Source organism: Pomacea canaliculata, linkage group LG4, assembly GCF_003073045.1.
Source record: "Pomacea canaliculata isolate SZHN2017 linkage group LG4, ASM307304v1, whole genome shotgun sequence".
Lineage (NCBI taxonomy): Eukaryota > Metazoa > Mollusca > Gastropoda > Architaenioglossa > Ampullariidae > Pomacea > Pomacea canaliculata.
In genome coordinates this window covers 32,572,246-32,597,670 of record NC_037593.1, presented here as the reverse complement: position 1 = coordinate 32,597,670, position 25,425 = coordinate 32,572,246, and the positions used below count along the sequence as shown (strand labels likewise).

Here is a 25,425-nt window from a genome sequence, read left to right as displayed (position 1 = left end):
AATGTGTGCACCTGTAACCCGCAACATTACTGCAGAGATAGTCGCACTCTGCGCTGACCAGTGATGACAAAGGAAGACAATGGAAGGTGAGGCGCACTGAACAGATGTGGTGTCTCTGTTTCTTGGCTTCACTCACCCCCTCACAAAACCACACACAATGGTCTATCTACAACAATTTTGCTGACTGCATGCTTATCAAGCAGCTGTAGTAAAGTCTGATTATATAACTCTGCTAACTCATCAACATCTGTGGGAGGATCTAATAACAACTTGGACTGAAGCAGGTCTTCTCTGAAAGCGTTCAGGTCAACCTTCTTCAAATTTCTACACAAAACAGATGTCTTTCTACGCCTTGGTCGAGAAAGATCAGTCACCAAGGACTGCACAAAATGGTCTGAAAGCAAAAAATCCTCGACAACAGCTGACTTGACCAGTGACTCTGATGGCGCACGAGTGATAACCCAGTCAAGAATGTGTCCAAGTCTATGAGTTGGTTTATCAATCAGCTGACAAAGACCACGGCTGTCTAAAGCCTCAATCAACCGCTTCACATCACTATCTTGAGGTCTATCAAAGTGAAAATTTACATCCCCCAAAATAAGAATCTTCTCCCTTGTGAGTAAACTGTCTGTAAATTTGACTGGAATTAGATAAACAGCTTGAATATTTCAGTGATTTGTTCAAAAATTACTTTCTTATCAAGCATATTATCTATCAAACTTCTAAAGAGGTGACAAGTAAAATATTATCTTTTATTAAATTTATTTCTGATGACATCAGTCCACCTTTATACGTCCGTGGTTAGATCTATGTGACAACAATAGGATGGCGCAGTGATCTGACATAGTGCAACGTTCACATCCGCTTGTGTCATCGAGGCCCAGAATAAATAGAAATACTGTATTTTTATAGCTGACTCAACATTAAACTTACGTTTCAACAGTAAACCGTGAAATTGTCATGTCTTTTAGCTTGAGATTTTGTAGGAATATGTGGACTTATTGACTGCACTACCAACGGTCACTCCACTTCCGCCGTAGTAACGCTCAGGGCGGACATCAGAGCAGCCTGTAGAGACAGACCTGTCCTGTCCTGCCAGGCCAACATTCCCAGCCGAATTGACTTCAGCCTCTGTCAAGCACTGCGTCAGGAGATGGAGGTGGCAGAAACATCTAACCCATCTTTCAGACGTGTGCTGGTCTTCTGCTTCTTGCTGGTTCTGCTGTTTCGATGCTCCAATCAGAGTTAGAACGATTTTACCTTCTCTTGTGTTTGTCTGCGTGTACACAATCTGTACAACTTGCTACTCACTGTCACATTTCTTTACTTTCTGTGTGTTTTGACTGATAACTTACAACACTATCGAAGCTTTTTATAAATAATAGTAATAATAATAATAATAATTGTCACTGATCTTGCTTGAGGTGTCAATCTAACGGTTTAGATCTCATACACGTTCAGACTTTCCGTAGTTAGATTTGGTTACTGAAGCCAATTATTTAGTTGTAACGACTGTAGATATGAATATTGTTTACTTTCCTGTGTAGCGGGACAGCTATGTTCAGGTCAGCGGGTACTGCTGACAGTGCTTGTTCCCTCCACCCCGCATCCCCTTCCACTGAGTAATTTTTGTAGTTATTAAATTAGTCGCGAGCTCTTTGATTTACTGTTCGTTTACTAGTCCGGGGGATCTGTGAAAAAAAAGTGCTAAAGACCCAGAACTAACTGCACTACAAGTTTTGATGAAACGTGCAAAAAATCTTGTTGACGCCCTTATAAGTCCTGCAGGTGAGAAGTGAGAAGTGAGAAGTGGTTGTCATCGTAGGCACGAAGGAGTAGATCGTGTACGACATGAACAGGTGCACATTCAGTACCATGACCTTTTCTAGAAGTCCGCTGAAACAGATTAAGCAAATGAGTTTGCTCCACATGTGCAATCATTGAAAAGAATCTTTTCGAAACTTTTGTACAAAAAAAGAACAAGTTGGACACATGTATGTACTTGCATGTAAAGGTGGTTTCTGTTCAAGTGGATACAACAGCAGACCTGAAGTCAAGATGAAGTGCCCAGAGGTGAGAGACTCATTAGTGAGGACATCCAGGCAACCAGCAAACAGAGAGGAGGGAATAGGCTCAAGCTCACATGATTTGGGGTCCTACTCAGGCAAATAAAGACAAACTTAACTGAGTGTAACAGTTGTATTGTCCTATAAAATAAGCTTTGTAAACGCGGTGTACAGTTTTAGTTACATAGCAGTCAAAACCATTGTAGAGGACTTCACGCCATCACATGAAAAGTCCACTATATTTGCAAGAATAAGTATTTTGGCTTTTTTCTTTTTAGTAGTTAGAAGAATAAGAACAAGAAAGTTTCATTCATCTACATTTCAGTCCCTTGGCCTACAGTGGACGACTGCTTCTGGGGCAGCAGCCAAGAACGCTACGTGTTGAGCGGTAGAAAACAATTCTGACACAGTGACATTTAATAGAAGGGATTGTTTGTGGGGGGGGGGTGTATGTGTCTATCAGGTAAGCGACCGTGTGGATTTTATTTTATTTTTTTTTTATATGAAAAATCTAGTCTCGAATATTCAGATCCTGTTTTGTGTTCAAAAATAACCCATGGAGTAGATTGGATGCTAAAGGAGCTTTGTATAATTAACATTTGGAAACAGTGCTGATCATGTAGGTGTGGAAAATCCTTCTGTCCTCACTGTAGTAATCATGATGCAGATTTCTGCCATGTTGTTTACAGAGGATGGCTTCCACATGCTTTACGTTAAAAACAGGATTTGGATTAGGATTACCATCAGTCTCCTACCAAGTACCGACAAAACAAGGTCTTCATATTCACCACACCCTCCCCTGCTCTACATGTGTACGTGCAATCCAGGTATTCATAAACATACTCAAGTAAATGCTCCAAATTACCTACGCAAGACGAAAGATACAAAGGTTTACCGCCATCTGAACTGTTTGACTTTGGGCTGTCCTGCACATCTCTCTCACAAACTAGAAAATCCAAATCTCTGCTGAGCGTCTGGTGCTCAACACCAGAGACCATTTCACATCTCTCCATTCCCGGCACTGGCTGTTGTTTGTGCTCATTTGCATTTCTTTGAAGACATTTGTCCTGTCTGTTTCTCCAAGCTTCTCCCCTACATCCCAACCATCACCTTTCGTTCAGTGCTTCTGACCGCGCACTCCATCTACTTCGATGACTACACGATAAGGTATGGTCACCAGCGTTTTAGCGACGGTACAGCAAAGCAGCTCAATTACCTTTATGTTAGGCAATTACCCACTATTAAGTCTTTAGTGTGCACTCAAAGACCTTTCCCGTGACTCCTGCTCCTATCACAGTCCACTGCTCTCGTATTTTGCTCAAGCAGAAAAACATCTATTGAGGTGTTTAAAGTCTTCAGTGTGGACTTCGTGTTCTCTCTCAACGTAGATGGTGGTTGGAGATCTTCCTGCAGGTGTCTTGCAGTTGCAGGTGTGGTAATCAAAATACTAGACATGCACCTGTCACCACCAGACGTGTTGGAGGCTACCGTGTTGAATGTAGCTTCACAACGCTGGGTGCATGCCTACTAATCGGTGGGGTGGAACCCAAACCAAGACCTGCCCCCCCCAAAAAAAAGGCTTTGAGGAGAACAAGTGGGAAAAGCAAGAAACAAGTGCGCTGCTCCCCTCCAAAGCTTTGTTGGATAGTCTAACGAGAAACATGGCAGAAATGATGGAAAGCATCAACAGGCTGGAAACAACACAAACTGCGCTAGTGGGTGACAGGGAGCGGAAACAAAGAGATGTAAATTGGTCAATCAATCAAGGGAATCAAGAAGTCAAAATATTCGAGAAGCGATCTTTCACCTCCAGCATAAAACTGATTCAGTAGAGAAATTTGTGAAGAGCAACGGTGAAAAAGAAGACAGAGTGAAAGTACTTTAAGGTCAGTGATGACAAGCGAGTGTTTTACCCACTGCACTGCCAGGTGCCCCCCGGGTGTATGTCAGGGTGCATGAGGTCTTTACAGCCACAGACAGGTGCCTAGACCTTAGTAGACTTGTGGCTGGACAAATAAAAACCTTAAAAGTGCTTTTTTTCAGCGAGTAGGTCCTTATTAGTTGCGATCAGGTCCTTATAAAACAAAGAGATGTGATAAAGAATGCTGTTATTGGTGTAAAGGGCGCTCACTTTTTTTCAAACGCCCCACAGGTACAGCCTTGCTACAATCTGAGAGACATCATTAGAGCTGTTTTTACAGGCCAGACTTTGATCATCTGGTATCACAGATTGGGTCCTAGGGAGGGAATGGGTAGAGAGGCGACTGACATTAGCGCCACATGACTAGCTAGGTAACCAGCACCGCCAATGCTCCGTACCCCTCTAACCCGGTACAAAAGTTCTTTCTTGCCATCAGCATGGGTGTGAGTTCAGCGTTCTAAGAGAAATGATGGAGCAAATGCAGAAAATAAAGCTCTGAACGTTTGGGAGGGGACGTGCATGGAAAACGCATGAGAAACTGTGGCGTGGACTCGAGGTTCGGGACAGACAGTCTGTAGACAGTCGGGGGCGACAGATTGTAGTTAACTAGGTTAATCCTGACGTCACCTGGGGGTTTGGATGACCTGTTTGAACTAGCGATATTCCTGCTTATCAGTTCTTCACTCTCTTCCCCCTTCTCGCTAACCTTATCTTGAGCAATTCCCTCAGTCGCACGTGGCGTTGGTCTGGCTAGACTTACCTTTTCTGTCTCTTGTTTTATTTGTTTTCCAATTCTAGCTTTTCTTTCCTCCCCATCTCTTCTAGCTTTTTTTTTCACTCACTCTCCCTTTGATTTTCTCCTCTCTTCCACTGCTCTTGACTTTTGTCTTTAGCTTCTCTAATTTTTATTCCCTTGAAAAGTTTCTTTCCAAATTCTCTCTTCCCACCTGTCCTTCCTAGCTAACCAGATGACTCATTTTTCCTTTTACGAACTTCTCACGTATCTTACCCTTGTTACCTGATTCAGTTTCTACTCCCCTGAGTTCTCTACTCTTCACTCTGGGAAGCGTCTTCATCATTTACTGCAGCCCTGACTGGCGCGTGCTCCTGTAGTGTGTTGATAACTGAGTAAACAAGTTGCTTGCTGAATGGCGATTGCTTTGTCTTTAGTCTCACCTGATGTGTTAGTTCTCCCTCCCTGCACTTTGACGTGTATTTGGAGTCTTGACTCCAAGCGTTCAGATGTGATGCTCCCTTCCATTTTGGTGGCCTCAGTTTCTTTTGAACGGGCGACAGTTGGTGTCGACGGTTATCTGCAAGTCTTCTTTTCACCTTCCATCTGTGGGTGTATGTGACACAGTTCTGCTTCACATATTTCACACAAATGGTAAAGATATATCATAGAGAGTACATTTTCTACGGCTGTTTCACATGTAGGTGTGTGGACGACGGAGTGTATTTTATCAACAATTTGTTTTTATTTGAGCCTGGAGTAAACAGTCCGTTGTATGTATGCTTCATTGTGCAGTGTCGTCACTGATGACATCGCACGATGGAGAAGATAAACCCATCTCTGTGCAAGATGTTAAAGCTCGGCATTCATCGACTCTAAACGTATCACGTTTTTTAGTGCCCGGTCTGTCTCATCCAACCAGCAAGAACAGAAGAGAACAGAGATCATAGAGTTCATCAGTGACAATGACCTGGACATTCTGCTATTTACTGAAACGCAGCTCAGAGATCGTGGTGATGAGAGTGTTTGTGTTGTTGTGAGGCCAGTTAACTACAGTGGGCGGTGTTTCCGCCGTGCCAGTCGCGGATGAAGGATTGCTGCGATCTTTAAAACATCTTTTGTGTCACCTTGCATTTGAATTCCCTTTTATAATCTTGTCATTTGAATTTTTTAATGCAAGACTTTCCTCCCCGGACAAAAATTCATCTAATGTGTTTATATAGACCACCACTCAACACCACAAACAAATTAACTGACAAGAGGTTTCTGTCAGAATTTCACGATCTACTTGACCACTGCAAAATACTTAGTAGCATACCTGTGAGGCTGTGATCATTGAAGACTTCAGTGTCCGTTTGGACAAAAAGAAAAACTGTAGACAAAAAGGCTCACGGATCTGCTCAGTGTCTTCACCCAGTAACCTAAATAATCAAATCCTCTTTTGAGTGGTGCATAGTCATCTTGATCATGTCATATGCATGGTTACTGTCTCAAATGTGATCTTTTTACATCATTATTGTGTGACCAGCACTGACACCAGTGTTTCGCACTCTGCGCCGTCTTCGTGACATGGACATGTCTATGTTTCGTGATGACCTGGGAAGCGAACTGGCCCTCTGCCGCTCAGCCTCTTCTGAAAGGCTTGTGGGCGTTCTCCGCTCCGGGCTGGAGGCCCATGCTCCTGCTGTGTGTACCCGAGTTCACCCCAACAAACACGTGCCATGGTACCCCACCCCATGCTCCTGCTGTGTGTACCCGAGTTCACCCCAACAAACACGGGCCATGATACTCCAGCATTCGCGTTGAGCGGAAAGCTAAGGCGTAACATCGACGAGGTGAAAGGTTGTGGCGTAGGTCTGGGTTGACTGTCCATAAACAGATGCTAAACCCTGCCAAGCGTTTAGTCCTCCACCTTGTTCCTTTCGCCAAAACTACATTCCTTTGTCCTCACATTAGTACTTGCTCGTCTAGTAGGACCTGCAGCCACCTGTTGGGTAGCACAAACAGGTGACAACTGCCCACAGTCGTTGCACCTGATTTTCTTACCTCCGATGCCTTTGGCGATGTTTTTTTTTTTTTTTAGTACGATTCTTGACATTCGGGCTAAACTTAATCAACTGCCTGTGCACCTTTCAGACCTTGCTAACCACGCTGACGATCTGGCAAGGCCAACGTGCTCCCTTGCTTCTGTTCAGCCCATCTCGGAAAGGGAGCTTAGGACCATCATACTCCAGTCAAAACTCTCAACATGTCCACTGGACCCAGTTCCCACGCCCCTTCATTACAGGTAGACTATCTTGACTGCCCTCACAGAAATAATTAATTAATGATAGCTTGTCGTGTGGCATCTTCACAACTATCTTGAAAACAGCCTTAGTCAAACCGCTGTTAAAAATAGCCTACCCTCGACTTCAATGTATTAAACAATTACCGCCGAGTCTCGAATCTGCCATTTTATTTCCAAAATCCTTGAGAAAGTAGTTCTCAAGCAACTTCTATCGTATCTTCAGTAGGAAAATTTGATTTCTCCATCACAGTCTGCTAATCTCCCTGTTCACAGCACCGAGACCGCCCTGCATCCAACACGTAGTTAAAACTAAATGATGAAAAACAGAAACGTATTATTTCAACGAGGAGAGCAAGAGTTCACTGCGTGTCTCTGTTGGGGTGTCACAGAGGGGGACATGAGGATAACAGCCCGCACACGGATGGTGGCTGAGCCCACCTGCTGAATAATCGGGATTCTGTTTCTAGACAGCGGAACAAGAAAGGGAGGGAAGACGATTTAAATGAACTGTTGTGGGCCACCGCTTCACTTCCAGAGGACACACGGCGAGTGGAGGGACACTAAGTGTGGGGGGGGGGAGTGGAAGCTGCGTCTGCCTACAACGGTGCAGTGTTTGTATTTTTGTACATCTCGGATTTTTGTATGCTGAATTTTTGTTATGCATTCTTCTCAAAAGATATGAATGAGTCAGGTCAGGTCAGGTCAGTCCCATGCCCGGTCCGGGCGTAGGGGGGACCGTCCGGCAGCAGCAACAGACAGAATTTTCCACCCGGTCCTGTCTTGAGCAGATGAGAGCAGGTCTGGCATCTCGCGTTCGGTCCATTCTTTAATGTTGGTGACCCAGCTTTTCCTCGGACGACCACGACGACGGCTCCCTTCGAGGGTTCCTTGTAGGATCGTCTTGGACAGGGTGTTGTGGCGGGTGACGTGACCGAACCAGGCGAGCTTGCGCCGCTTCACTGTTGCCAGAAGGGGCTCATGTGGGCCCACGAGGGAGGTCACGGTGCTCCGTACGTATGCGTTGGTCTTGTGTTCGCGGTACGAGATGCGGAGCAGCTTTCTCAAGCACTTGTTCTCAATGAATGAGTAATTTTGTGGATATCCTGGAGTATAATTCCCAGGACGACAACGTGTGACCCCAAGAGGCAGTGTTTAATAAAACATATTGTGAGGTCGCTCGTCCCAGGGACAGTGACATTCAGTGGATAAAGTCTGTCCCCCAAGTGGAGACGCCAGTTGTGTTTTGTTTGTGTCATTGTTTTTACGTTTCAGGACAAGTTGTAAGTGTCTAAGATATATACATGTATATATACACTTATGAAACATTAGTCCCCAGTGACTGTTGGAACAGTGAAAGCAGTGTTGTGCCCAACTTTACATTTATTGTTTCTCAAGTTAAGCATCAAGAAAGGAACTTTTTCTCAGGACTGAGTTAGGAATTAGAGATTATTGACAGGTAGTGACAATATCTCGTAGATAGTAGTAAGGATTAATGGACGTATGTTTACTAGGGAATTATTTTAAACAATTTTTTTGCATTTTTATTACTTAAAATTATTAAAGACATGTATATATATATACAGGCCTACAAAAGAGGTAGAGTTTTTTTTTTTTAGAATAGAACGCGCAAATGTCCAGGTGTTTGAGTGAACGCGAGTGACTGATCTCGGGTAGGCGATGCTGATGTTCCTTTTGTCACTTCAACAGGTGACTTAGGTTACATAATGTCTGCTGACGTGTCTCTTGATGAACGTGTTTCTCACATCTGTCGTTCTGTATACTATGAGCGTCGAAACATCAGATCCATTCGACATTTTCTGTCCATCTCAACCCCCAAAATCCTCATCTGCTCATTCTGTTTAAAGTAGACAACTTAACTCTTTTCTTTCTGGATGTCCACAGGACCTCATTGACAAGCATCAGAAAGTCCACAACACAGCTGCTCGTCTCGCTTTCGGGAATCACAAATGTGAACATGTCACACCACTTCTTTATTCTCTCCGTTGGCTACCAGTTAAAGCTACAATAGTCTACATGCTCTTGACTTTATGCTATGGATTCTTTGAAGGCTCCTCCCCCTCTACTCTACTGAAATCTTGTCTGTCCACACTCCTGCCCCAAACCTTGGCTCCTCCTCAGACTCCCGCATTCTGTCCTCCCTCCCACAGACAGTCACATGACAACGGACGTCCTCCCTATGTGCTGCTAAGCAGTGGAACTCTCTTCCACATCTCATTCATAACTCGGACTACAAGGCTACATTCACACGCTCTGTGAAAACGTATCTGTTCACAAAGTACTATCCCTGAGCTACTATCTGAACTCCATGGCAACACTGTCTGTCATGTTAACCATCATGTGCCGACTTCATCTGACACTGTTTATAGTATCTACATCCCTTCATACCTTCATTCACTGCTTTACGTTCTGTGGCTATACTTACCTCACCGTCTGCTGTCTGTTATCTATTCTGTTATCTGTTATCATGACTGGTCTGCGCAGAGAGTGCGGTTTACCTTGGTGATAAAGTACCCTTTATTATTATTAATAATATCGGGTCATGGTCGAGGTAGGACACGTCTGTACCTCGGTGTAAAAGAATGCATTTATTTACCTAAACAAAATCTTCTTATGGCCTGTGTTGGTGGATCAGCACATCTGGTATACAAGTCTGTAGATTGTGTTTAAGAAAATCCCATGGAAAATATTTTTCAGTGAAATTATTGTAAAAAGAAGTAGAAACTGGGGCAAGACAGTGAAATTGGCAGTACCCTTTATTATTATTAATAATATCTGCCATCTTGCCAGGACAGGTACCGCCATAGTGTCGCCGTGTTTGTAGTGAACTTACAACTAATGACAGTAAGCACTTACTAGTGCAAGAACTGCTAGAGACACCTTTTGTAAGGCTCCTTGCTGCTAGAGTGGTCCACGTGTCAGGACCATGGACACCTACTAAACACTTACACACTACACAGGACAACTCGGTGACTCGATGAAACAACAGGCAACATAACAACAACATTGGGGAGGACAGACTTATGATGGCTTGATAATGTCACTTCAGGAAGTGGCGCCCTCACAGCAACTCACTCATGTACAACCTTTTGTCTGCTTTTGTGCCACTTACTTTTGGGTTCAACCACAGATCCACCGGACTATAGATTGATTGATTTTGTACATTTTGAAATCCACAAGAGAAACTGTTGATGATGATTATCAGTAATCTTATGTTTTTCAGATGTCAAGGATTCGAGGTTTAAGATCACATGTCAGGAATTTTATGTAAGAAACAAACTGTCAAGTCTTTCATGTGAAGCGGATAAGAGCTTTTTTGACCAGATGTGCGATGAGAAACGCCAGGATCTTCAATTTTTATATGAACGCGCTGATTTGGATGAGGACGATGGCCCATACCGCATTTGTCCGCTTTTGTTCGATTTAAGCAAATGTCAATCAGAGGCGGCAGAGGGAAACGTTCTCTGTGAACAAATTGGTGACAAATGGATCTACACCTGCTATTTTAATGCGAGTGACATGTACCTAGGTATTATAACGTGGTGTGACATAAATTGCGAAAGTCACACAACCGGATTGGAACACGTACTCATCGAAACCACAAAATGTCATCCTTTGGTATATGGTAAGTTGTTGTTGTTGTTGTTGTTATTGTTTCCGCGCGAGAACACTCTCACTCACTCATTTTTCCCCTTTGTGTCCGAGATACTGGATTCCTTCGCTGTCGTCAGTTAATGTTTGAGACTAGGCATAGACACTACTGTCAGCGACTCACAGAGAGTTGTGAAGAACAGAAAATGTGAGCACTTACAGTGTGAAACTTTGCAAGAAGTGCTGAGATATTTATGAAAGTCCGACAATTGGAAATGGGTGACCTGAGTGTTTTCATCATAGTCACGAGACGAGGTATCTGCTTGATATCATAGTCACGGGACGAGGTATCATAGTCACGAGACTAGGTATGGGATTGATATCATAGTCACGAGACTAGGTATGGGATTGATATCATAGTCACGGGACTAGGTATGTGATTGATATCATAGTCACGAGACTAGGTATTGTATTGATATCATAGTCACAGGACTAGGTATGGGATTGACATCATAGTCACGGGACTAGGTATGTGATTGATATCATAGTCACGGGACTAGGTATGTGATTGATATCATAGTCACGGGACTAGATATGTGATTGATATCATAGCCACGAGACTAGGTATGTGATTGATATCATAGTCACGGGACTAGGTATTGTATTGATATCATAGTCACAGGACTAGGTATTGTATTGATATCATAGTCACGGGACTAGGTATTGTATTGATATCATAGTCACAGGACTAGGTATGGGATTGACATCATAGTCACGGGACTAGGTATGTGATTGATATCATAGTCACGGGACTAGGTATGTGATTGATATCATAGTCACGGGACTAGGTATTGTATTGATATCATAGTCACAGGACTAGGTATTGTATTGATATCATAGTCACAGGACAAGGTATTGTATTGATATCATAGTCACAGGACTAGGTATGGGATTGACATCATAGTCACGGGACTAGGTATGTGATTGATATCATAGTCACGGGACTAGGTATGTGATTGATATCATAGTCACGGGACTAGATATGTGATTGATATCATAGCCACGGGACTAGGTATGTGATTGATATCATAGTCACGGGACTAGGTATTGTATTGATATCATAGTCACAGGACTAGGTATGGGATTGACATCATAGTCACGGGACTAGGTATGGGATTGATATCATAGTCACAGGACTAGGTATGTGATTGATATCATAGTCACGGGACTAGGTATTGTATTGATATCATAGTCACAGGACTAGGTATTGTATTGATATCATAGTCACGGGACTAGGTATTGTATTGATATCATAGTCACAGGACTAGGTATTGTATTGATATCATAGTCACGGGACTAGGTATTGTATTGATATCATAGTCACAGGACTAGGTATTGTATTGATATCATAGTCACAGGACTAGGTATTGTATTGATATCATAGTCACAGGACTAGGTATTGTATTGATATCATAGTCACGGGACTAGGTATGGGATTGATATCATAGTCACAGGACTAGGTATGTGATTGATATCATAGTCACGAGACTAGGTATGTGATTGATATCATAGTCACGGGACTAGGTATTGTATTGATATCATAGTCACAGGACTAGGTATTGTATTGATATCATAGTCACGGGACTAGGTATTGTATTGATATCATAGTCACAGGACTAGGTATTGTATTGATATCATAGTCACAGGACTAGGTATTGTATTGATATCATAGTCACAGGACTAGGTATTGTATTGATATCATAGTCACGGGACTAGGTATGGGATTGATATCATAGTCACAGGACTAGGTATGTGATTGATATCATAGTCACAGGACTAGGTATGTGATTGATATCATAGTCACGGGACTAGGTATTGTATTGATATCATAGTCACAGGACTAGGTATGGGATTGACATCATAGTCACGGGACTAGGTATGGGATTGATATCATAGTCACCAGACTTATTATTTTATTGATATCATAGTCACAGGACTAGGTATGGGATTGACATCATAGTCACGGGACTAGGTATGGGATTGATATCATAGTCACAGGACTAGGTATGTGATTGATATCATAGTCACGGGACTAGATATGTGATTGATATCATAGTCACAGGACTAGGTATGTGATTGATATCATAGTCACGGGACTAGGTATTGTATTGATATCATAGTCACAGGACTAGGTATTGTATTGATATCATAGTCACGGGACTAGGTATGTGATTGATATCATAGTCACGGGACTAGGTATGGGATTGACATCATAGTCACGGGACTAGGTATGGGATTGATATCATAGTCACGAGACTAGGTATGGGATTGATATCATAGTCACAGGACTAGGTATGTGATTGATATCATAGTCACGGGACTAGGTATTGTATTGATATCATAGTCACAGGACTAGGGATGGGATTGACATCATAGTCACGGGACTAGGTATGGGATTGATATCATAGTCACGAGACTAGGTATTGTATTGATATCATAGTCACAGGACTAGGTATGGGATTGACATCATAGTCACGGGACTAGGTATGGGATTGACATCATAGTCACGGGACTAAGTATGGGATTGATATCATAGTCACGAGACTAGGTATTGTATTGATATCATAGTCACAGGACTAGATATGGGATTGATATCATAGTCACGGGACTAGGTATCTGCTTGACATCATAGTCACGAGACTAGGTATTGTATTGATATCATAGCCACGAGACTAGGTATGTGATTGATATCATAGTCACGGGACTAGGTATGTGATTGATATCATAGTCACGGGACTAGGTATGTGATTGATATAATAGTCACGGGACTAGGTATGTGATTGATATCATAGTCACGAGACTAGGTATGTGATTGATATCATAGTCACGGGACTAGGTATGGGACTGACATCATAGTCACGGGACTAGGTATTGTATTGATATCATAGTCACGAGACTAGGTATGTGATTGATATCATAGTAACAGGACTAGGTATGTGATTGATATCATAGTCACGGGACTAGGTATGGGACTGACATCATAGTCACGGGACTAGGTATTGTATTGATATCATAGTCACGAGACTAGGTATGTGATTGATATCATAGTAACAGGACTAGGTATGTGATTGATATCATAGTCACGGGACTAGGTATGTGATTGATATCATAGTCACAGGACTAGGTATTGTATTGATATCATAGTCACAGGACTAGGTATTGTATTGATATCATAGTAACAGGACTAGGTATTGTATTGATATCATAGTCACGGGACTAGGTATGTGATTGATATCATAGTCACGGGACTAGGTATGGGATTGATATCATAGTCACAGGACTAGGTATGTGATTGATATCATAGTCACGAGACTAGGTATGTGATTGATATCATAGTCACGGGACTAGGTATTGTATTGATATCATAGTCACAGGACTAGGTATTGTATTGATATCATAGTCACAGGACTAGGTATTGTATTGATATCATAGTCACGGGACTAGGTATGTGATTGATATCATAGTCACGGGACTAGGTATGGGATTGACATCATAGTCACGGGACTAGGTATGGGATTGATATCATAGTCACGAGACTAGGTATGGGATTGATATCATAGTCACAGGACTAGGTATGTGATTGATATCATAGTCACGGGACTAGGTATTGTATTGATATCATAGTCACAGGACTAGGGATGGGATTGACATCATAGTCACGGGACTAGGTATGGGATTGATATCATAGTCACGAGACTAGGTATTGTATTGATATCATAGTCACAGGACTAGGTATGGGATTGACATCATAGTCACGGGACTAGGTATGTGATTGACATCATAGTCACGGGACTAGGTATGTGATTGATATCATAGTCACGAGACTAGGTATGTGATTGATATCATAGTCACGGGACTAGGTATGTGATTGATATCATAGTCACGGGACTAGGTATGTGATTGATATAATAGTAACAGGACTAGGTATGTGATTGATATCATAGTCACGGGACTAGGTATGGGATTGATATCATAGTCACGGGACTAGGTATGGGATTGATATCATAGTCACAGGACTAGGTATTGTATTGATATCATAGTCACAGGACTAGGTATGGGATTGATATCATAGTCACATGACTAGGTATTGTATTGATATCATAGTAACAGGACTAGGTATGGGATTGATATCATAGTCACGGGACTAGGTATGTGATTGATATCATAGTCACGAGACTAGGTATGGGATTGACATCATAGTCACGTGACTAGGTATCTGGTCCTGGACATCTGGTGCTGCTTTCTTTTGTTCACATGCCCTGGGCTCAGTATTAAGTTGTCTTGAGCATGGCCGTAACTTTCACAGTTTTGATGGATGAAGAGATAGTTGACATCCACAGCTTTAGTACGATCAAAAGCTACAAGTCGAGGTTAGACATGAAGAAATAAGGTAGAGCCATGCAGAAATAAAAAGTTCATATAAAAATAAGGTAGAGGCATGATGAACTAAGAAGAGTCCTGTAGAAATAATGTAGAGCCATTCACTTTTACTATGTTGAAATGCTAGAGGGAAGGTTGGGGCACTTCGTTCTGCGAGAGTGAGAAGCGAAAAGCAAGACTGACATGCAGTTGAAAGGTCGAGTAATGACTGACTACAATCAGACAATTAGCACACGCTCGTTGACTGCTACATGGGGCAAAGGCTCAAGTCTTAGCTGTTGTTTGGCGACACAAACAGAAGACAAGTCGGTTTGTGTTTCTTTGGAGTAGGTAGATACTATTTTTATTTTACTAAAGTGTAGGCCGCATTTATAAAAGTGTTGTTTGTAATCAAGTAAAGTATTCTTTTGAGATTAAGATTTTGTAAATTGAAAATAGAATAATGCACGTTAATATCCAGAAAACAAGTGTAAAAATGTTTAATGCTGTTGACTTTTAGATATCACTACTGCTAGAACAAACATCTGTCAGAAATCATTAGTCTCCATCAAAATGTAAGTGTCCGGAATATCAGCCAATGAAGTTCATTTTTAATCTCAATCTTCAAAGTGAATGAAACGTTAACAACCGCACCACCACCAGCTAAACCAGCCCCACCAAAGGAAGAATTTCCCCTATGGGCAGCAATTCTCATTGCACTTGGCATTGCCGGTTTGATTGGTGAGTAATACATGTCTGTGTTAAATAATGTGTGAACGTCACAGGGCACGTGCTGGTTCTGCAGTGTGTGTGTGTGTGTGTGTGTTGTTTTCATAATGGAAGGAAGTAATTAAGATGAGACCCTTGAGGAAAGAGTATCAACCGCCAGTCAGTTGTTTCTTGTCTCAGTTTTTAAACGGGAGATCGGATGCCATCGAATGTTAGCTTCCACGCATGCGCGAACGAACGCACGCACACACACACTCCTCGGAGACAACAGAAGGATGAGTGCACGGACTTACAATGCTCACCACGTGCCTGTCTTAAAGGGATTGCAAAGGCCAACTAAAACTGCTTAGAATGGCGTAAAGAGTAGAATCCACGTGAATCTCGTCTACTCTCGCGTCTGTTCATGTGGGAAAAGTTGAAGGTTTTGTAGCATGTTGTGTTTAAGAAGAGAAATGACATCGGACTCTTTCGTTTACTGAGACGAAGTCTCGTTCTCCGTCACATGACCTTATGACATGACCAAGAGTGTTACCAAGTGAGACAGACTGTTTTCTATCATTTTTAAAACTGTGCTTTGAAAAGTTCACTTTAAAACATGAATGAACTGTAAGACCTTACAAGCGGACTGACAGACACGTGTACAAAACCTGAGACCAGCACTGGCAAGAGCAACGCCGTGGTCAACGGCAAAGACGAAGTAGAAATTGATATGACAGAAACGACTAAATAAAAACAACAGAAGAAATATAAATATTAATGATAAATAAAGTTAGAAAGCAAATAATTAAAATAATACAGAAAAGGTAGAATAATCTACAATTGTTTCCAGAGTGGCAAACATCGAAACTTGAACTAAATATTTTACAATGTATGTATGTCAAATGATACAGATGTTCACAGGCTGAGTCAATAGTGTAGGCACGGATCTACATCAAGCGTTTGTAAGTCCTTACCTTTAGGTAAGCAAACAGTAAAAGAGAGGAAAACAAAATCCACACAACAGCCAATCGGACCTTCAAGTCACACAAAAGTACAGAACACTTAGAGTGTCCCTCCCCCACGCTAATGAGGGTTAACAGGACATGTTGCTGTTGCTCATGATGATAGTGATGAAGGTTTGAAAATTCAAGCTAGCTTAATGATAAAACTAAACAAGACATTATGAATCTGAGAACAAAAGTGCCTCAATCTATCAATCCTATTTTAAACTCTGGTTTCTTGCAGCATTGGTGGCGTTCCTAGCGTGGAGAAAGCGTCGGCAGGCCCAAGGGTAAATATTTTTGTGATAACTTATCAGTCAGAAAAAAGAGACAGAGTGATTTAGACATGTTTAAACAAATTATTTCTTTTGTTAAGAACATATGATTATTCTTGAGGAGAAAGATATTCTGAGATGAAGAAAGAAAGAAAATTAGAGACGATGAATTTACAAACATTGGGGACAGGTGTCATGACACTCGTGCTCGCCATTTCTCACAAACGCGTCCTCAGGTGTTTGGTATTATTTCTTGCACACAAACACAAACTAAGCCTGGGTCCGCTCCCACGCTAAACTCTAGGAATTACTTTTATAGCTTTTAACAGTTATTAGATAAATATCATTGTCTAAACTTGGCTTACCTTTTCCTACTGCAGTCCCGTACAAGCTCCAGAAGGGTAAGTGAATGCTTTCTGAATACTTTGAACAGTTTATGACCACAGACAGACTTGCCAACACACTTGAAAGTACAGAGGAATGTAGGACTAATACACCGGACTAACAAAGTGGCAGAGCCAGTGTTACAGAAATGTATTTCACTGGCGACTTAATGTCTTCAGACACTTCTGTCACATTCCTGAAAGAATTGTAAAACTTCTAAAATGATTTTTCAACAAGAAGACATACTTTTTAATCATGTTCATGAACGCAACAGAGTATTTAAAGAAATCTTGTCTTGTTCCTGGTAAAATGTTTGCAAAATGACCTTAATATACAGGCTGATATTATTATGTTAACCTGACATTACTTTTCTACTGCAGAGGAGCGGCTCAAGGAGAAGGTGAAGGAGAAGGTGAAGGAGAAGGTGAAGGAGAGGATGAAGGAGAAGGGTAAGTAAATAGTTTATACCTTCAACTGTGTACTCCATTTTCTGACGACAGATCGAAGTGCTAACAAACTTGAAAGTAGAGAAGTATTGTAGGACTTATACACTTTCCTAACAAAACGACAGAAAGACAGTGTAGGAGAAATGTCTTTTACTGGTGACTAGATATTTATATCATAAGACATGTTTTCACACTTCATAGTTTATGTGACAATGCTTTTACTTTAAAAGGAACTAAATTATCTGCGTATGGTAATCTAGTAATATTTCTTGTAAAATGCTAATGATATTAACTTAATTGACAATATTGAAAATATTGTCTTAACTTGGGATTCCTTTTCCTACTGCAGAGAGGAAGCTGAAGAGGCAAGTGCCGAAGAGTAAGTAAATACTGTATATCTTGAATAGGTTTTGACATCGTCTGACAGATGGAGATGCTAACAAACTTAAAGGTAGAGAAGAATGATAGAACTAATACAACTTCCTAAGAAAGCGACAGAAAGACAGTGTGAGAGAAATGTATTTCACTGGAAACTTTGTTGCTATTACATGTAAGACAGGACACACCTGTCAAGCTGCTGAAGACAAAGCACATTATTTAGGTGGACAGTAGCGACATAAACACTCCCTGTGACAATGCAGTACAGTTTTGATGATCTTTAGAAAATTCATTCAAAGTAAAGTTTGCTTTTAAAAATGCCAGGTGCCTGCAAAACTGAGGTTCGAGTATAGATAAGGAGACAAATAAATCTTCCCATGTCACAGACCACCACAACCCGTCGTCACCATTTCCAAATGCTGCCCTCTGGTTGCCAATAGAAACTAGTCGCCAAGAAGAAAGCTTTCCCCAAGTCCTTTTAATCAGTTGCGATGCCGCACTTGAAAAAGATTTGTAAATCAACCTTAGTTTTTCTCTCCGTAGCCTGTGACACTAATGATGGCGTGTCTGTGAGAATGGACGCTGAGTGGCTGAGTGTGAGTGGTTGTGTGGCTGACTGTTGGACTTGTTTATTTTGTCTGTGTGGTCTATTGTTTATGACAGCTGCTAAGAAAGAGAAATTTCCATCTTTGTTAAGAAGAGAAAGAAAAAATTAGAGATGCGTTGTTGTATCCTTACAGTTCTATCGGAGTTGTCGTAAATTTAAGTACCTATTAAAATGTACATCAGCTGTGCTGTTCTCCATTCATGAGAAGCTAAGGCATTTTACTTCGTATTTCAACGTTAGTGATTTTGAAGTAAGCGCGAATGTTTATATCTGCTGTTGCAGGTCACAACAACCAGAAGAAGCAGCAGAAGGGTAAGTGGACATTACTAGTCAGACGAAAAATATGACAAGCAAAGCGACTTGTAATTGAAAACAGAGAGATGGTGGGACTGACAGAAGTGTAAAGAGATGGAGGGTCGAACGTCTACATGACCATTTCATGATGTCCATTAGACTGACAGACGGAAAGGCGCACCATAGACTCGATATCATGTATCTGGACTTAGCAAACAGATGTGTAGACAGAGACAGAGACAGAGACAGAGGATATGTTTGGTAGATGTGTATGGAGACACAGAGACACTGTGTTACAGAACTGTATTGTTTCAAATGCAGACTTCTTTTTTAAAAAACCTCATCGCACACATCTCACACTTAGGTAGCTGCTTACAAGCTTTTAGGTTACAAAGCAACAAAGTAGGTTCCCGTCTAAAAGACGACACAATCCAGGGATAACAAGACACCTTGTCACTTGAAGGCAACATTTGATGTTTTCACTTTCCACTTTAACTGTGCTGCACTGTTTTTACGTTCTGAAGAAACATTCAAATGTAGATACTAGTTTATATGTTCAAGACTTGTCTGACACCTGGAATTTATTCTTTCCTGCAGTGGAGGAGAAGCACCAGCGGAGGAGTAAAGAAACGGATTTCCAACAAAACATCGCAACAACCGCTGTGACAAGAAGGGAGGGAGCAGCTCCATCATTAGAACAGAAATGTGATAAAAACTGATTTGTTTACACGTACACTTGATTACGAGTTACCAGCTTGTCGTAATAGGATGATAGTACAGGCAACAACAACATCTTGTGTGTATACATCAAAGGGTATGTCACAGCGATGTCTGTATTGTTTAGCTTGGTCTCAATGATAAAGTCTGTATTGTTTAGTCTGGTCTCAATGATAAAGTCTGTATTGTTTAGTCTGGTCTCAATGATAAACTCTGTATTGTTTAGCTAGGTCTCAATGCTAAACTCTGTATTGTTTAGCTTGGTCTCAATGATAAAGTCTGTATTGTTTAGTCTCAATGATAAAGTCTGTATTGTTTAGTCTGGTCTCAATGATAAAGTCTGTATTGTTTAGTCTCAATGATAAAGTCTGTATTGTTTAGCTTGCTCTCAATGATAAAGCCTGTATTGTTTAGTCTCAATGATAAAGTCTGTATTGTTTAGCTAGGTCTCAATGATAAAGTCTGTATTGTTTAGCTAGGTCTCAATGATAAAGTCTGTATTGTTTAGTCTCAATGATAAAGTCTGTATTGTTTAGCTAGGTCTCAATGATAAAGTCTGTATTGTTTAGTCTCAATGATAAAGTCTGTATTGTTTAGCTAGGTCTCAATGATAAAGTCTGTATTGTTTAGCTAGGTCTCAATGATAAAGTCTGTATTGTTTAGCTTGCTCTCAATGATAAAGCCTGTATTGTTTAGTCTCAATGATAAAGTCTGTATTGTTTAGCTAGGTCTCAATGATAAAGCCTGTATTGTTTAGTCTCAATGATAAAGTCTGTATTGTTTAGCTAGGTCTCAATGATAAAGTCTGTATTGTTTAGCTAGGTCTCAATGATAAAGCCTGTACTGTTTAGCTAGGTCTCAATGATAAAGTCTGTATTGTTTAGCTAGGTCTCAATGATAAAGATATTGTTTAGCTTGCTCTCAATGATAAAGCCTGTATTGTTTAGCTAGGTCTCAATGATAAAGCCTGTATTGTTTAGTCTCAATGATAAAGTCTGTATTGTTTAGCTAGGTCTCAATGATAAACTCTGTATTGTTTAGCTAAGTCTCAATGATAAAGTCTGTATTGTTTAGCTAAGTCTCAATGATAAAGCCTGTATTGTTTAGTCTCAATGATAAAGTCTGTATTGTTTAGCTAGGTCTCAATGATAAACTCTGTATTGTTTAGCTAGGTCTCAATGATAAAGTCTGTATGTTTAGCTAAGTCTCAATGATAAAGTCTGTATTGTTTAGCTAGTCTCAATGATAAACTCTGTATTGTTTACTAGGTCTCAATGATAAAGTCTGTATTGTTAGCTAGGTCTCAATGATAAAGTCTGTATTGTTTAGCTAGGTCTCAATGATAAGTCTGTATTGTTTAGCTAGTCTCAATGATAAAGCCTGTACTGTTTAGCTAGTCTCAATGATAAAGTCTGTATTGTTTAGCTAGGTCTCAATGATAAACAATCTGTATTGTTTAGCTAGGTCTCAATGATAAAGCCTGTATTGTTTAGTCTCAATGATAAAGTCTGTATTGTTTAGCTAGGTCTCAATGATAAACTCTGTATTGTTTAGCTAGTCTCAATGATAAAGTCTGTATTGTTTAGCTAGTCTCAATGATAAAGTCTGTATTGTTTAGCTAGTCTCAATGATAAAGTCTGTATTGTTTAGCTAGGTCTCAATGATAAAGTCTGTATTGTTTAGCTAGTCTCAATGATAAAGTCTTATTGTTAGCTCTCAATGATAAAGTCTGTATTGTTTAGCTAGGTCTCAATGATAAACTCTGTATTGTTTAGCTAGGTCTCAATGATAAAGTCTGTATTGTTTAGCTAGGTCTCAATGATAAAGTCTGTATTGTTTAGCTAGTCTCAATGATAAAGTATTGTTTAGCTTAGGTCTCAATGATAAAGCCTGTATTGTTTTAGCTAGGTCTCAATGATAAAGCCTGTATTGTTTAGTCTCAATGATAAAGTCTGTATTGTTTAGCTAGGTCTCAATGATAAACTCTGTATTGTTTAGCTAAGTCTCAATGATAAAGTCTGTATTGTTTAGCTAAGTCTCAATGATAAAGCCTGTATTGTTTAGTCTCAATGATAAAGTCTGTATTGTTTAGCTAGGTCTCAATGATAAACTCTGTATTGTTTAGCTAGGTCTCAATGATAAAGTCTGTATTGTTTAGCTAAGTCTCAATGATAAAGTCTGTATTGTTTAGCTAGGTCTCAATGATAAACTCTGTATTGTTTAGCTAGGTCTCAATGATAAAGCCTGTATTGTTTAGCTAGGTCTCAATGATAAAGCCTGTATTGTTTAGCTAGGTCTCAATGATAAAGTCTGCACTGTTTAGCTAGGTCTCAGTGATAAACTCTGTATTTAGTTAGGTCTCGATGATAAAAACGCATTAAACTTTAGAAAGTGTGACAAGTAAACCTCGTTGCGGAGGAAAGAAAGTTTTTTTACATAGGGTTGTAAGCAAAACAAAGTAATCCGCAAAAGTATGCCGTTTGTGAAAACTGTGATATTTGTCAAAAATCTACAAGCGTACCGCTCTGGCTGTAATCATAGGGAGGTAAACATATCTCCTCTAGAAATGTGAGACAATATTCTCACTCCCTGTTTATCATTTGTGCTGCTGTACTAATGCACTCCATTGTCAGAAATACTTGTATAACTTAAGTTTATGCTAACATATGTATTAACTAAAGGTACACTGTTCACACACGTGGCTAACTATCTATATCTATCCATACACTATATTGTTGATCAACCCCTGTCATGCAGTTTAAAAATGACTTCTGTATACCACACGGCAGGCCTCTGTCAGAGAGCTCCAGAGTGTTTGATATTAAAGTATACAGAAAGTCCACAAATAGTCTCAGTGTAGTTGATGACTTTCCACAAACGTGTTGCCAGCAGGTGTAGCAGTGTTCAACCAGCAGCACCACGTGACATCCAAAACACACGTTCTTGTACAGAACACACGTGTGCACTCAGAGCACATCATCTTCATAACACGCTTCTCATGTAAAATTCAGGTCCTGAATGTCCACACAACACTGAGCGACAATCGCTGGAAATAAAGCATAAATATTACAAAACATAGTCCGGTGGGTGAAGTAAATATTTCTGACATTTTTACAGGAGACATTTTAGACTTTAGAGTGATATAATTTACACTTCTATCTCTTAACATTCATGCGCTCACTCATTTCCTTTATTCCCTTTATGTGTCTTCGCTGACGATCAGCTGTAATAATAATAATGTGAAAGTATAAAACACAGATAGATGGCACTCTCTGCGCAGAACAATAATGATGAAGGAAAGATAACAGCCAGTGGACAGTGAGCAGGGATGGGTAAGCTACTTTTAATTTGTAGCCGGCTAGGCTACAGCTACTTTTTTTCAAAATGTAGCCGGCTACACTACAGCTACAATTTTCCAAAAAGTAGCCAGCTACTTTGAGCTACTTTTAAAATGTAGCCAGCTTCTTTTGGCTACTTTTAAAAGGGTGATGTTATAACAAGTTAGCTGTAGCCAGCTGGCTGTAGCAATATACACAAACATCAAACATACACACAAAACACTATTACTTGCTTTACAAAGTTTGTATTATAATAATAAAACGGAGAACTGCGATATACCGACAATTTTATTTAGTGAATCCATAAATGCTTTCATTCATTCCTTGCCCACTTCCTCCCCCGGCCTTTTTCACACAATAAGTACACGTATTTTACGATTATATTAAACATTTCTGGATCTTTTTCCTCATCCTGTTTTAGTGACAAAAGAAATTATATAAGTTTTCCGATAAACATTTGTTTTCTATAACTACTTGTTCCCTATTACTTAGAAATGAAAACTAAACAGATGCTTAAGTATCAGGTACCTGGTGGAATTTTCAATAAGTTAGGTTATGTGGTGATGAAAAATGTCAACCTCTTATCAATACTGTGACAATGAACAACAGACCATTGAAATAAATGAGTTTGCATGGAATATAAGTAAAACACTGCTTAATCTCATTTAGGCAAGCAGATCATAAGGCATTTTTTTCTAACACTGACACTGAAAACAAAGAAAGGAACACAAACTAATTGTTTCCAAAAGCTGATAGGGTGAAAAGTATAGTCCTGGCATACTAGAATAGACTTTAATTATATAGTAGGATGTCAAATGTAGCATATAAACACTGAAATATATTTTTCAAAAATGATCTGATACAAGATATATTTATTTTAAATCTTTGAGCTTGAATTTCTCTGTTGTCGTTTTTTGACATCCAGTCCTAAACTATAAAAACATATTTCTCAAGATTGGCTTGTGCTACAGCAGTAAAATTTTGCAATTTTGTTTAGAAATGCATAAGCTACAAAGTGATGCATTTGAGAATATGGTATAAACATTACTTTTGATAAAATGAACATTTTTCTCAATATTTTCTAAATATTTAATTGCCACATTCACACTGAGTCGGGGGTACCATGTCTGATTTTTTATATCTCCACCACTGTCAGCCCTGCTATTTATTCTCCCTCCCCTCGAACATTCTAGCACAGACATTCTATTTCGTCGCAATAAAGACATTTTTGAACATCGCTACATTGTTGAACATCATTTCCTCCTTCGCGCAAAGACATTCTATCTTTTACATTGCTGCCGTGCTGAACATTCTGGAATATAGATGCCAATCTACAACCCAAAGACATTATACTTTGTACACTACTAGAGTGCTACAGTCGTGAAAGTAGCCAACCTGTAGCCAAGCTACAGCTACTTTCTAAAATGTAGCTACGGCTACAAGCTACTTTTTTTTAATTTGTAGCCGGCTAAGCTACAAGCTACAAAATTTGTAGCCGGCTACAGTAGCTGTAGCTAGGCTACAGCTACTCCCCATCCCTGACAGTGAGGTACTATAGACACTGAACAACATAAAGATGAGGTACTACAGACACACTAACAACGTAAAGATGAGGTACTACAGACACACTAACAACGTAAAGATGAGGTACTATAGACACACTAACAACATAAAGATGAGGTACTATAGACACACTAACAACATAAAGATGAGGTACAAGATAACAGAGGACAGTGAGGTACTACAGACACACTAACAACATAAAGATGAGGTACTACAGACACACTAACAGCATAAAGATGAGGTACTATAGACACACTAAAAACATAAAGATGAGGTACACGATAAGAGAGGACAGTGAGGTACTATAGACACACTAAACAGCATAAGAATGAGGTAACTATAGACACACTAACAACATAAAGATGAGGTACTATAGACACACTAACAACATAAAGATGAGGTACACGATAAGAGAGGACAGTGAGGTACTATAGACACACTAACAACATAAAGATGAGGTACACGATAAGAGAGGACAGTGAGGTACTATAGACACCACAACATAAAGATGAGTTACTATAGACACACTAACAACATAAAGATGAGGTACTATAGACACACTAAACAACATAAAGATGAGGTACTATAGACACACTAACAGCATAAAGATGAGTTACTATAGACACACTAACAACATAAAGATGAGGTACTATAGACACACACTAACAACATAAAGATG

The 25,425-nt window shown here is 40.2% G+C and overlaps 1 protein-coding gene across 1 annotated transcript; it reads left to right on the top strand.

The window, feature by feature from the left end:
- Positions 1-79: 79 nt before the first annotated feature.
- On the top strand, positions 80-20,081 carry LOC112562514. Its single transcript, XM_025235793.1, has 10 exons — positions 80-86; positions 987-1,244; positions 10,249-10,650; positions 15,666-15,776; positions 16,989-17,034; positions 17,400-17,420; positions 17,784-17,852; positions 18,199-18,228; positions 19,117-19,146; positions 19,726-20,081. Exons 1-10 carry the CDS (start codon positions 80-82, stop codon positions 19,751-19,753), a joined length of 1,002 nt encoding a protein of 333 aa, XP_025091578.1. The 3' UTR covers positions 19,754-20,081.
- The last annotated feature ends 5,344 nt before the right edge of the window (positions 20,082-25,425 follow it).

Excerpts from the sequence above, each read along its gene's own strand:
- LOC112562514 (XM_025235793.1), top strand. Across the intron at positions 17,421-17,783 it reads CCCGTACAAGCTCCAGAAGG|AGGAGCGGCTCAAGGAGAAG; the intron begins GTAAGTGAATGC and ends TTTCTACTGCAG. Across the intron at positions 19,147-19,725 it reads CCAGAAGAAGCAGCAGAAGG|TGGAGGAGAAGCACCAGCGG; the intron begins GTAAGTGGACAT and ends TCTTTCCTGCAG.